At 43.2% G+C, this 14855-nt stretch overlaps 1 protein-coding gene across 3 annotated transcripts in view; it reads right to left on the bottom strand.

The window, feature by feature from the left end:
* cep350 (centrosomal protein 350) overlaps positions 1-14855 on the bottom strand; it is a 217244-nt gene that overhangs the window by 28442 nt on the left and 173947 nt on the right. For all 3 annotated transcript variants that reach the window (XM_041207879.1, XM_041207880.1, XM_041207878.1), the window contains exons 28-32: positions 10011-10207; positions 8902-9110; positions 3469-3616; positions 1356-1516; positions 550-689 (exon numbers count right to left, since the gene is read on the bottom strand). In XM_041207879.1, coding sequence (XP_041063813.1) covers positions 550-689; positions 1356-1516; positions 3469-3616; positions 8902-9110; positions 10011-10207 — 855 coding nt within the window. The remainder of the gene's footprint in view (positions 1-549; positions 690-1355; positions 1517-3468; positions 3617-8901; positions 9111-10010; positions 10208-14855) is intronic.

A 14855-nucleotide genomic window follows, 5' to 3' on the forward strand; every position in this document is an offset into this window, starting at 1 on the left:
GTCTTTACTCTGGAAACCAGAATGCTGAGGGGGTGACCTGACAGAAGATTTTATTAATGTGAAGGTGTTTGAATAGCGTAAAGATAGAGATGTTTCCACTTGTAAGGGAGACCTGGACGAGAGGCCATAAATGCAAGATGGACATTACTTATTCCAGTAGAGAGCTTAGGAGAAAATTCTTTACCCTGAGCAAGCTGGGAATATCAAGCTTGCTACTACAGGAGTGCTTAAGTTGAATGTAAAGATACAATTAAGGGGAAGCTAGATAAGTACCCGAGGGAGAAAGGAACAGAAGGATGAGTTGATGGGCGTGATGAAGTAAAGGTGAATGAGGCTTGAGTGGAACATAAATGCCTGCATTGACTTGTTGGCCAAATGCTTGGTTCTCTCCTGTAAAGTCTGTGTAGTGTACTGCTCCCTTCAACTAACGAAAACAAGAACCCCGCTAGGATAAGGCCTACCATTACTATTATATTTATCATATAAAAGAGCAATATAACAGATGTTGTTTCAGAAGTTTACACAATTAACATCCAACACTGACAGTACCTCTGCAAAGAGGGCGGTTTAATCTTGGGCTTCTCAGCAGCAGTGGAGTGCAGGGTTTTGATCTGTGGTTTGGTTGAGCTAGCCACATCAAGGTCTTTACTTAGTTCAGCCTGGGTCTTCTTAATAAATTCGTCATAAGACTGGTGGCGAAAGAGACACAGAGAGAGACAGTGGGTGAGATCAAACATTTGGAATTAAAGAACCAGTCGATCTCATATTTTGCTAAAGGCAACAGACGAGTTGCAAAACTATCTCTGAACCTGTAAAATAAATTTGACAGGCAACGTGTAAACCAGTCAACCAAAGAACTAAAAGGATAAAATGATTAACTAAAAGGGAGAACAAAAAACAGGGTTGGTTAAATATCATCAAAAGAAGTTTGTTTGTTGAGGATTCCCCCAACCCCCACCTCCCAAAACTTGCACACTCAGTTCCAACATTACAACAACCTGTACTTATCCAAAACATAACAAAGCAACAAGTACCCAGCTGCTTTCACAAAGAGCTGGGCATAGAGACAGCATAATGAGAGGCTACCTAAGATACAATTGAAATATGTAGATTTTCAGGAGGCCCTTGAATGCAGGGAGAAATGTGTCAATACAGGGGAATTTGGGAAAGGGTTTTGAATAAGCTTTAGGCATTATATGAAGGCTCTGTTACTAATGGTGGAGTAGAGACAGGCAGAAAAGACAAACCTGTATTTGCATATCACCTTTCTTGAAATATAGTGACTGATGCTCTAATGCTACAGCTGAAAACTAGCTGGATAGTGTAGGGTTAAGGTCCTACCCCAATAATCTCACCTCAAGTTGTTTGATGAGGCTAGCCTCCTGTGCTTTCAATCTCTCCTTTTGACGTTTCTTCTGCTCTTTCTTCAGCTTGTCCACAATGGACTTGCGCTTCCTAAGCTCATCCTTCAGTGCACGGATCCTGCTCTCAATATCACTCTGATCTGACGTCGTTTCTGTAAAGAATCCACTCAAGTGAAGATTTTGAGGTTTCAGTAAAATCACTCCCATTTATCAGCAGTACACAAAATCAAATGTAGTAAGAAGGAATTCACTTTGAAACTTTGTATTGTTCCAGATCCATATGTTTACAATAGAGATTCCAATACTCGCTCAGATAACGACTTAACAAGCAAACATCGTTTGAACACTAACATTAGCTGATAGAGATCAATGTAAATCTGTAAAATTCTAGGTTCACTCACCACAATCTCTTCAGTGACTGTAATAAAATGTGCGAGATCCACTGGTGAAAACCACAGTCCCACACTGAGCGACCGGGCGCAGTCCCACTGTGCAGGCTGAGCCGCCTGCCGGGCGCAGTCCCACTGCGCAGGCTGAGCCACCCGCCGGGCGCAGTCCCACTGCGCAGGCTGAGCCACCTGCCGGGCGCAGTCCCACTGCGCAGGCTGAGCCGCCCGCCGGGCGCAGTCCCACTGCGCAGGCTGAGACACTCGCTGGGCGCAGTCCCACTGTGCACGCTGAGCGACCGGGCGCAATCCCACTGTCCACACTGAGACACTCGCTGGGCGCAGTCCCACTGTGCATGCTGAGCCGCCCGCCGGGCGCAGTCCCACTGTGCACACTGAGACACTCGCTGGGCGCAGTCCCACTGTGCACACTGAGCGACCGGGCGCAATCCCACTGTGCACACTGAGACACTCGCTGGGCGCAGTCCCACTGTGCATGCTGAGCCGCCTGCCGGGCGCAGTCCCACTGTGCACGCTGAGCCACTCGCTGGGCGCAGTCCCACTGTGCACACTGAGCCGCTTCACTGCACACACCGACTGGTCAGACACACAGTCTCATGGTACACACTGACTGATCAGACACAGTTTTACTGAACACATTGATCAGACACACAGCTTCACTATACACACTGACTGATCAGACAGTCTCACTGTACGTACTGATTGATCTGACCCACAGTCCCCCTGGACACACTGACTGATCTGACATGCAGGCCCCTTTGAAACATTGACCAATTGGATTCTCAGTCAGAACCACATTGAGCCAAAAAGGGGAGAAATTAGGAGCTTGTGACTATAAAGCTTTGTGACAGAGACATGTTCAAAGGAGCAAGTTCACAGAGAGGAGAGGAATGGGATTAGAGAGGAATGGGAATTCCAGAATGTGGGCCTATACTTTGGAAAACAAGATTGACCATGAATGATGTTACCAATAGGAAGGGATGCACAACAGGCTATAGAGGAATGGAGAGCATGGGAGCGTAAGGAATAGCGTTGGGCTAGATCCAGTTATATAGAGAAGTAAGGATTCATCATGAAGGATCTTCAAGAATGAGAAATTTAAATTAGAGGTATTGAGAGGCCAGAGGACAATGTAAATCATCAGGACAGTCTAATGATTTTCACACTGAGTGCTGCTCAAGAATGCAGGTAGCAGAGATTTGGATGAGCTGAAGTTTGTGGAGTAAGGGAATGGCAGTCTTATCAGAATATAACTGGAATAGTCAAGTCAGGGGGGTGATAGAGCTGTGCATGAAGGTTGCAGCTAAAATTGACTGAGGCAGGTGTGGAGCAGGCAACTTTAGAAAAAGGGATTGGAGCTTGGAAGCTTCATTTGGGGTTGAAAATATCACTGAGGTGTGAATAGCCTGGTTCCACTTAATACAGTGACTGGGCTGTCGGCTCCAATTACACTCAGGGTGCAATGCAGCAAGCTGCAGAAACAAGCTATAAACTAGAGGGACATCTGTCCTGTGACAGAACCCACGTCATTCTTCCCTTACAACACTGCCACATCAGGTGTTATTTTCTGAGAGGTTTCACCTATCTGTGTTGCGTTGTACTCTCGGCCACTTGAATGAGGAATTCTGATCTACTTTGCAACTCAAACATTGAATAGCTTGAAGAAACTGGTTAATCTTGAATTAGGAATTTCTTACCTGACTGCGTCACAGAAACAGATTCATCAGACCAGCTGCTGGATGCTTGACGGAATTTTAGTACAGGCCTGATGTGTATACCGAGGCTGGAGCTGCTTTTCTGACCATCTTGCTTCGATGTACTGACAGTCACTTTTGAGGGAGGAGACTGCAAAACAGGAAAAGAAACTCAACATTAGTTCCCTGTCTAGCATTACTTTCTAATTTGATAAAAATGAAGCAGGGAAGTGGATTTCAAGTCTCCCATGCGCCCAGTCTTTTAGATAAAATCGAGGCCTTTGAGCTGTTCAAGTTAATGTCAATGATCCCATGGCATTACTTTCAGAGAAGCATGTGGACTCTACTGGTGGTCTAGCCAAGAATCATCCCTCAATTAATACCACCAAAAAATACATTAACTGGTCATTTATCTCTCTGTTGCTTGTGAGATCTAAAAACAACTTGCATTATGGCACTGTTAATGCAGCAAAATGTCCAAAGGTGCCTCACAGGAGCGATCGTCAAATAAAATTTTGACACCCGACCACATAAGCTTTTTAAAAATTCTTTCTTGGCATGTGGGCGTCACTGGCTAGGCCAGCATTTATTGTCCATTGCCCTCGAGGTGATGGTGCTGAGCCGCCTCCTTGAACCACTCCAGTCCATCAGGTACAGAAACAACCACGGTGTTGTTAGGAAGGGTTTTGACCCAGTGACAGTGAACGAATGGCGATATATTCCCAAGTCAGGATGGGGTGTGGCTTGGAGAGGGACTTGCATGTGATAGTATTTCCCATGCATCTGCTGCCCTTGACCTTCTAGATGGTAGAAGTTGCGAGTTTGGAAGCTGTTTTCAACGGATCCTTGCTGAGTTTCTGCAGTGCATCTTGTGGATGGTGCACACTGCTGCCACTGTGCATCGGTGGTGGAGGGAGTGAATGTTTAAGGTGGTGGATGGGGTGCCAATCAAGCGGGGTGCTTTGTCCTGGATGGTGTTGAAGATGGTTAGGACAGGGGACTAAACGCTTGGTCAAACGAGTAGGTCTTGAGGAGCATCATAAAGGAGGAGAAAGAGTCAAAGTTTAGGGAAGGAACTCCAGAGTTGAGGGTTAAAGCAGCTGAAAGCACAGCCAATAATGGTGCAGCGTTTAAAACTGGTGGTGTAGCTCGTGATCAGAATTGGAGGAACGCAGAGAACTCAGAAGGCCATAAGACTGGAGGAGATTACAGAGATAGGGGGCACTATACCATGAAGGGATTTGAAAACAAGGATGAGAATTTTTACAATCAAGGGGTTGCTGCAGCTGGAGCCGATGTAGATCAACAAGCACAGGGGAGATATGGGAACAGGACTTTGTGTAAGTTAGCATTCAGGCAGCAGTTTTGGATGATCTGAAGATTACAGAAGGAGGAAGATGGGAAGTGACCACGAGTGCATCAGAGTAGTCAAATCTAGGAGGTAACAATTATATGGATGAAGGTTTCAGCAGATGAGCTGAGGCAGAGGCAAATGGCAGGGTGATGTCATGGAAGTGGAAATAGGGCCCTTAGTAATGGCACAGATGTGATCTGAAGCTGATCTTAATGTCAAATAGGACATCAAGGTTGTGAACAGTCTCTTCAGTGACATAGATTGGAGAAGTTGGGACTGTTTTCATTGAAGAAGAGGAGATTTGATGGGTGTATTCAAAATCATAAAGGGGTCTGGACATAGGTGGAAGGATCGAGATCCCGAGGGCACAGATCTAAGGTAATTGGCAAAAGAAGCAACGGCAGCATGAGGAAAAACTTTCTCATGCAGCGAGTAGTTAGAATCTGGAATGCACTGCCTCGAGAGTGTGGTGGGGGAAGATTCAATTGAGGCATTCAAGGGGGAATTGGATAATTATCTGAAAAGGAAGAATGTGCAGAGCTACAGGAGAAGGTGGGGGAAAGGCATGAGGTGAATTGCTCTTTCAGAAAGCCAGCACAGACACAATGGGCCGAGTGCTGCAACCAATTTATTATTCTGTAGTCTGGTTCAACCTCAGAGTGGCCAGGGAGAGGAGTGGAATTGGCAGCTGGAGAACAGAGTTTGTGGCTGTGGCCAAAAACAATGGCTTTGGTGTTTCCAATGTTTAGTTCGAGGAAATCTCTGCTCATCCAGTACTGGATGTCAGAGAGGCAACCTCAGACATCAGTAGAAGGGACAAAAGTGGTGAAAGCTGAATGACATCACAGCTTTCACCACTTATATTCAGCTTATATTGCCAAGGGGAAGCATGCAGATGAGAAATAGGTGGAGGAAACTAAGATGCGGAGCAGGAAGAGAAGTCATTGCAGGTGATTCTCTGGCTTCTACAGGGAAGCTAAGAATGAAACCATGCATGGACAGCTCCATACCGGATAATGAAGAAGCACTGAAGGAAGATGGTGTGGTCAACTTTTCTTTTATTCATTTATGGGATATGAGGGCCACTGGCATGGCCAGCATTTGGTGTCCATCCCTAATTGCACTTGATGAGGTGTTGGTTAGCCACTACTGTGTCAAAGGGTGTAGACAGGTAGAGCAGGAAGAGGAGTGCTAGCTAACCATGATCACAGTCACACAGAACGTTATTTGTGACTTTGACAGCTGGTGTTTCAATACTGTGGTAGGGATGAAAACCTCACTGGAGGGGTTCAAACATAGAGCTGAGGATGAATCTGGAGAGGTAGGGACAGTGGCGCTGGGGCAGTAGTTTGCCATGACAGTTGGATCAAATCTGAGAAAGGGAATGATGAGATTGGATTTGACATGGTCAAGTGTTTTTGTAAGTCACTTGGAAAGGCACAGAAGGACATGAGATTGGAGTAGGAAAGGGGATTTGAATAAAAAAGAGATCAGAGATGGCCATACCTGTGATTGACACAATGGGAGTAGAGAGGGTAGGTGAAACTACATAGCATTACACAGTATTTACAGCACAAACAAGCCTTCGGCCCAAAAGGCACTGCTCATTCTCCACACGTTTCCTCATGGCAGGGTTAAGGGGGTGGCTGTGAATATGAGCAGCAAGTAGCTACGGTTTTTTTCATATTTTAAAATTAATTCACTGGATGACAGGTATCTGGGATGTCCTGAAGACATGAAAGATTTCCTAGAAATACATTTCTCTGTTACAATTCTGGCTTTCCAGGCCTCACTGCAGTCTTTGATAGAGGTAGAGAATGAGAAACTATAGTAACTTGCCTGTCTCCAGTGAAAAATAACATGCATAGAACTGAGGGATTAAAATACACTTAAACAGAAAGAAGTCATAACACTAAAATAAGCCATTCGGCCCACAGTGAGTGTTGAGGAACATAAAGAGCAGATAGAAATTATTCCCACTGACTGGTGAGTCGAGGACCAGGGGACATGGTCTAAAAATTAGAACCAGACCGCTCCAGAGTGAAATTAGGAAATACTTCTGTATGCAGAGGCTGGTGGAAGTTTGGAACTCTCTTCCCCAACCAGCAGTTGATGCTAGATCAAGTAAGTGTTCAGTTTAAACCTGAGATTGACATATTTTTGTTGACTAAAGGTAATTAAGGGATATGGGGCAAAGTCAGGTATTTGGAGTTAGGTTTGCGGTTAGCCATGATCTTAATGAATGGCAGAACAGCTCAAGGGGCTAAATGGCCTCCTCGTGTTCTTAACAGGAGACACAATAAAGCACTATATAAACAGTTTCACACAGCGATCATTAAAGTCTGGAATGCACTGCCTGAGTGCAGTGGAGGCAGGTTTAATTGAAGGATTCAAAAGGGAATTAGACTATTATCCGAACAGGAAGAACATGCAGGGTTACAGGAGAATCAACTATGGGAATTACACATTCGGTGAGCCAGTGAAGACACAATGGGGAAAATGGCCTCTCTTCTGTGCTGTAATAATTCTGAGAGTCCATCAGCATTAACCCTCCACATGAGCAAATGGTCCTCATCACAGATTATCTGGTCATTATCACATTGCAGTGTGTGGGATCTTGCTGTGTGCAAATTGGCTGCCATTTTTCCCATGTCACAAGAGTGGCTACATTTCAAAAGTACTTTACTGGCTACAAAGTGCTTTGGGATGTCCTGAGGTCATGAAAAGCGTTATATAAATGTTAACCTGTCTTTTTTTTAATATTTACCTACCCTGTTCCCATAATATTGCATCCCCATTTCCTTTATCCACGCGCCACCTTCCCTAAGCCTATCCAATCCAATCTAAACCTGACAGTCACTGCCACAAACCCTGGCATTGAATTCCTTCACAAAGCTCACTGATAAAGAAGGTTTGCCTGTCTGCTTCCTAAATTTCTTACCTTTGATCTTATTCCCATGGTTCTATACCCCTCAACAACTGAAAACAATCAGCTTCTATCTACCCTGTCCCATCTTTTCATAATTTTAAACACTTCTATTATAGCATGCCATAACTTAAGTTATTTCAATGAAAAAAATATCAATTCTCAAGTGTTTATTTGTGTTGTATTTCCTCATACCAGATAGCAACTAAATGAATCTGCTTGTCTCCTCCCTAAAGACTCAATATACTTTCGATGCTTATTTTTTATTTTTTCATGGAATGTGGGCATCACTGGCAAGACCAGCATTTGTTGTCCATCCCTAATTGACCTTGAACTGAGTGGCTTGCTAGGCTATTTCAGAGGTCAGTTAAGAACCACATTGTTGTGGGTCTGGAGTCACATATAGGCCAGACCAGGTAAGGACAGCAGATTTCCTTCCCCCAACAGCTTTACTAAACCAGATGGGTTTTTACGACAATCAATGATGTTTTTATAATAGTTTCATGATAACCACCATGGTTTCATAATAGTTTCGTGGTCACCATTACTGAGAACTGAGACTAGTTTTTAATTCCAGGTTTCTTTTTTATTAAATGAATTTAAATTCCACCAGCTGCTATCGTGGGATTTGAACCCTTTTGCCCAGGAAATTAGCTTGGCCCTCTGGATTACTAATGCAGTGACATTACCATTATGCCACCATCTCCCCCAACTGTTTCTATAGTGTACAGCTCAATACTGCACACATCACTCCGAGGCCTTAAGGTTTAAATAGTCTTGTCATTATCTCTTGACTTTTATATTCTGTGCTTCCTCAGATTGACCAGAATGATGACAGTGTTTAAAGAATTAAATTATAAGAACAGGTTGCAACACGCACACACAAACCCCCCACCTGAGCAGGAATACCAAGATAGCAATTAGGAACAGAAATTAAGGTTGAATTCTCTCACCTGCAACAATTTTCTAGCTGAGATGTAACTGAGGTTAATTGTCAAATCCCCACTGCTGTTATAGTCAGTCCCAAGTTAGCTGCTTATGAGCGAAGCCAAGGGCTTTCCAATCTAAATGGCCTTATGCAACATTGAGGAGTGTCCTTACCCACTAGACCATTTGGAACCATTTTTTTGAAGAAACACATGAAATATCTCTTAACCTGTTTGCTGAGTGTTGCCACAGATTCAAAGTCCTGGGAATAACCATCATCTGTGAAAACACTATGGTCAGGACTGGTGGACATCCTAAGGACTACTGATGCTGGTTCCACAGTCTGTGCAGGCGGACTTGCAACCTCCTCTGGAATAGAGCTGTCACTGTGGGGCTGGGAGCAAGATGGTGCAGGGCATTCTTCCTCACTGGCTGTGTCTAGAGAGAAGAACACGAGTTAGAACATTTACATTGCAGTGGATTGACATCAGTGTTTGAAGTAGAGCCATTCAGTATGACTGTCTTTCAGCTCCATGCTCCTTTCAAAGTATTCTGCATTTCAGAAACATGTAGGAGTGACATAAAGGGAGGTCAGGAACTGTTGACCAGAGCAAGCTAAATGTGCACAGGTCAAACGCTCACCAAAACCACCTTGTGTAAATTCAGATGCCATTAGATAACTCCGCCAACAGTCAAAATACTCCATCTGTACAATATTATGGTTCAGTACTGGTATTACAGTCTGATGCTGTTGCTGATGGTGGGAACAATGAGACAATGAATTATCCATATTGCACGAGAAAGTGTGATTTTTCCTCTAGTGTTAACAGTGGCCATGTGGGCCTTATAAAAACATCGTCCAAGTCACAATCTGATTTCAACCACTGCTACTTCTCAACTCTGCAAGTGATACCCAACCAGAGACAGCAAAAGGAATTAAAATCCGAAACTACAGCCTTCCCCAAGAGGCTGAGTGGGAAACTGCACTATGATGGATGCTGAGACAATTCAGGAAGATCCTGGTTCCAATACCCAGACTGGGCTGGAATACCAGGTCACAGTTGAGGCGAGGGAAATCAGATTTCCTGAATTAAAGAGACAAAAAAACACAGGCCAGGTTTACACCCTTGCTTCCTATCCAGTAATCCAGACTGTCAAGATTGTACATCAGCTTGTCAGCCTCAAACATGCCATCACAGTCAAAGAGCCTGATGGAACCAAAGGAACAGCAGCTTGGAACCAGCCCACATCACAGCACATATATTACTACTTTAAAGGGAGACAACTATTGGAAAAATAAGAAAACAAATGGAATCAGAGACAGAGTAAAACATTTACCCTTAGATCCTGGGCTTCTTTCGCTCGCCTCTCTCTTTGCCACTTTTTGTTTGAGCTCCTTGTCCCAAGCAGCCAGGGCCTGCTTTTCCATTCGGCGGATCTCAGCTTCCTCAGCATCGAGCCGCCGTTTCCACTCGAGCAGCTCCTCTGCATATCGTCGCCGATGCATCAGTTTCTGCTCCCGCTTAGTGAGGAACCTGATGGACATGCAAGCAGCAAGAGGGGAAAGAGAGATAGAAATAGAGAGAGAGAGTCAACAATCTACCAAAACTTATCTGTACTATTAGACATTAACCTGGTACCTCAAAATATATCATTCTTACATTTTAAGCTTGACACTGTTTGGGCTATAGTTTCACAATAGGTAGAAAATTCAAACAAGAGTCTCCTTCTTGCACAATCCATGTGTCCTACAATAATGCAGCACTGCTACCAGCACTGCATGTAAATAGGCCAAGTACAGTTAATCAATGCCTTTGACAGGATTTTCTCTGCAAGTTTGGAGATGCACTGATACTAGTGAAAAACTGGCAGCTTCAAACATTGCACAGCTTCACTCTGCAATGTTTGATTTTTTTTATATGAACCCTCTAGGCTTACACAGAGCTCCCTGCCTGTTGCAATCTGGTAACTTGGTCCAGCCCAAGGATTATAATTGGGATCATCCTGGACTGCGAACTCCAAGGAACCGAACAAACAGGTCTCCAGTGGCATACTACTTAAAGTTTAGTGAGAGGTTTGCCATGATAAAGGTAGATGACATTTGTGCCTTCCTGCATTTAGATCACCCCTCCTATTGATGGTATAATTCTTGGAAAAGTAGAGAGTTAAGCTTTCTTGACCTTCGGGATTTTTAACCTATTTTGTGACAGAGTTGCAGCCTCTTCCCCCATGCCAAATGATTAGAGTGTTTGTTGAGTTCATTTACAAAACAGATTGAAAAAATACCAATTCGAAGAAAATGAAAGATGTGTTCTGATGATGAGCAAAGTTTCCAGACTTCAGTTATTCAAGGACACCTCAGTTTAAAAACAAGCTTTAATTCATTAAGCAGTACTCCATTCCAAACTTAGGCAATGTATATCTGTAATAATGCTCTCCCACCCAGAACTAGGTACTTCAACACAACAACCTTCAATGTTTCACACAACCCCTTAGATGATAGAATGACTGTGCTTCACAAAATCAAAGACTGAGAAAATATCTTTTTTAACAGAGCTGGAAACTGGTAACCTAACTCACAAAAATAGGTCTGATACATAGAGCCAAAGGTTGGGCAAATGTCACATTTTCCATTCAATGACTGACTTCACACAGCCTCAGGATTTAAAGAATTCCGTGAACTGTTTGTAAAATCACCACTTGATATTTTAAAGTCTAGACAATAAATGTCATCATATGCAATGAGAGTACAGCCTTGAGTGTGTGGCGGCAGGGGGACTGGGGCGGTGGAAGGGGATGTTCCAAGATCTGGAAGTAATAGAGGAGACTGTGGCATGATGAGACTTTTTGTGTTCACAGTATCTTTATAGTACAGAAGGAGGCCATTCAGCCTATCGAGTCTGCACTGGCTCTCTGAAAGAGCATTCTACCTATTCCCACTCCCCTGCCTTATCCCCGTAATCTTGCACAATCTCTCTGTTCAGGTGGCAATCCAATTCCCTTTTGAATACCTCGATTGAACCTGCCTCCATCACCCTTTCAGGAAGTTTGTTCCAGAATCCAACCACCCTCTGGGATTAAAAAAATTTTCCCTCACATCACATTTACTCCTTTTGCCAATTAATTTGAATCTGTGCCCTCTAGATCTTGATGCTCTCGAGTGGGAATAGCTTCTCACTATTTATCCTGGCCATTCCCCTCAGGATCCTGAATATCGCTATCATTTCTATTCTCAGCCTTCTTTTCTCGATGGAAAACAGTCCCAACTTCTTCAATCTATCCTCATAGCTACAGTTCTTCATATTGGAAATCATTCTTGCGAATCTCCTCCGTACTTTCTCTTATGCCTTCGCACCCTTTCTCAAGTACGGTGCCCAAAACAGAACGCAGTACTCCAGATGAGGCCTAGTTTCTTACACAAGTTCAACATGACCTCCTTACTCTTGTACTCAATGCCCCTAATAATAAAACCTAAGATACTATATACTTTATTAACTGCTCTCTCAACATGCCCTGCCATCTTCAATGGCTCACGTGCATTTACACTGAGGTCTCTCTGTTCCTGGGCCTCCTTTATTTTCTCCCTTTATTTTATACTGACTCCACCATATCTTTCCTGCTAAAACAAATCACCTCACACTTCTCTGCATTGAACTTCATCTGCCACTTGTCTGCCTAATCCACCAACATGCCCATGTCCTTTTGAAGTTCAAGACTATGCCCATCACAGTTGACAACATTTTCAATCTTCATATCATCTGCAAATTCATAACAAAAACAGAATTACTTGGAAAAACTCAGCAGGTCTGGCAGCATCGGCGGAGAAGAAAAGAGTTGATGTTTCGAGTCCTCATGACCCTTCGACAGAACTTGTGTTCGAGTCCAAGAAAGAGTTGAAATATAAGCTGGTTTAAGGTGTGTGTGTGGGGGGCGGAGAGATAGAGAGACAAAGAGGTGGGGGGGGGGGGGTGTGGTTGTAGGGACAAACAAGCAGTGATAGAAGCAGATCATCAAAAGATGTCAATGACAATAGTACAATAGAACACATAGGTGTTAAAATTCAAGTTGGTGATATTATCTAAACGAATGTGCTAATTAAGAATGGATGGTAGGGCACTCAAGGTATAGCTCTAGTGGGGTTTTTTTTTATATAATGGAAATAGGTGGGAAAAGGAAAATCTTTATAATTTATTGGAAAAAAAAAGGGAAGGGGGAAACAGAAAGGGGGTGGGGATGGGGGAGGGAGCTTACGAAACGTCAACTCTTTTCTTCTCCGCCGATGCTGCCAGACCTGCTGAGTTTTTCCAGGTAATTCTGTTTTTGTTTTGGATTTCCAGCATCCGCAGTTTTTTTGTTTTTATATCTGCAAATTCATGCCCTGCACACCACAGTCTAGGTCATTAATATATATCAGGAAGAGCAAGGGTCCCAACACTGGCCCCTGGGGAACTCTACTACAAACCTTCCGCCAATCTGAAAGACAATCATTTATCACTACTCTGTTTCCTGTCACTCAGCCAATTTCTTATCCAAGTGCCTGCTTTCCCTTTTATTCCGTGATCTAGAATTTTGCTCACCAGTCTGTTGTGTGACACTGTAAGAAATGCCTTTTGAAAATCCATATACACAAACATTACCTTTACCAACCTTTTCTGTTACTTCCTCAAAAAACTCCAGCAAGTTAATTAAACATGATTTCCCCTTAATGACTCCATGTTGATGGATGGGTGGTTCTGGGTTGCGGTGTGAAGATTTGGGAGTACTGGGGAGGGAACCCCGGGTTGCAATAGTACTGGGATTACGGTGACTTGCGAGCATTGGACAATTCATAAACTCTTGGGCTACCCCAGAATGCCATTCAAATTGTGTAAATGGGATTATTATTACCATTTAGAATATTCCAGAATTACCACTGCCTGGTAAAGGGAATATTCTCATTAGGAGCAATTTAAAAATAAATGTCCAGTAGGACTTGAATACTTCATCGATTAATTCAAATTGTTAAACAGAGAGCTCATATTTAAATTGCCTCATAACCATAACAGAGAATGAGCTGACACTGAATACTGGCAATGGTTATCAATTTATTGCACTTTATCAGTACATGTAACACAGACTCTATCTGGATGAATTTACAAAATTCTTACAGGGCATAACAGGGTAGATGTGGATAGGATGTTCTCCTGGCTGGTATGTCTAGAACAAGGGGACAGTGTCTCAGAATAAGGGGTGGCCATTTAAGATGATGAGAAGGAATTCCTTCACTCAAGTGGTGGTGAACCTATGGAATTCTCTACCCCTGAAGACTGTAGAAGTGCAATCATTGAGCATATTCAATACATAAATTGATAGATTTCTGGACACTAATGACTTCAAGATATATGGGGATAGTGGAGAAAAATGGAGTGGAGTTGGTGTTCAGCCATGATCTGTTTGAATGGCAGAGCAGGCTCGACAGGCCAAATGGCCTAATCCGGCTCCTACAGAACTGGGACCAATTTTCCAGGTGAAGAGTGTGAAAGGTGCTTTTATAATGTGACCTGCATTTAGCAACAACAATTTAACAAGTTCTGAAATCAAAAACAATGTTATCTTCATTGCAGGTCTTACCAGTCATGCCCACACTGCATGCAAGAATAATAAAAATGTTCAATTTTTCTGAATGTGCTTTGAAACAAATGTCCCTCCTAGTACCTACTTTGGATCCTGCAAGCTGTCTCCATGATCACTTTCAATCCAGATTCACATGTGACACTGCTAACTCTGGATTGACCAAGCCCCATTTTCTTTACTTTCTCTTATAGTCTAGACGGTGCTCAGTTGCAGTTAAACCACATTAATCTATCAGATTTTGTACTCTTATCAATACCATTCAACCATTCAAGGTTACTGTACACTGTGAGATTCTCACCACTATGGAATGATGCATCCTTAAAGTCAATAAATACTCACCAGCCAAAACCTATATTTCTGCGGTACCATTACCATCTAGGATTTTTCTTCAGAATTTATTTCAGGGTGCTTAAGGTCCAGAATTGGTGAAAAGCTTGCTGCTCTTTTCAGAATAATAATTCAGTGGGAGTAAAGCCCTAAATTCTTCTCGTTTAGCAATCAAAGGTTCCTTGGTAGAAACACTCAGTTTTAAACAGGAGCACTCATACAGTTCACTAGATTCTAATAGAA

Source organism: Carcharodon carcharias, chromosome 16 (genome assembly GCF_017639515.1).
Source record: "Carcharodon carcharias isolate sCarCar2 chromosome 16, sCarCar2.pri, whole genome shotgun sequence".
NCBI classification, from domain to species: domain Eukaryota; kingdom Metazoa; phylum Chordata; class Chondrichthyes; order Lamniformes; family Lamnidae; genus Carcharodon; species Carcharodon carcharias.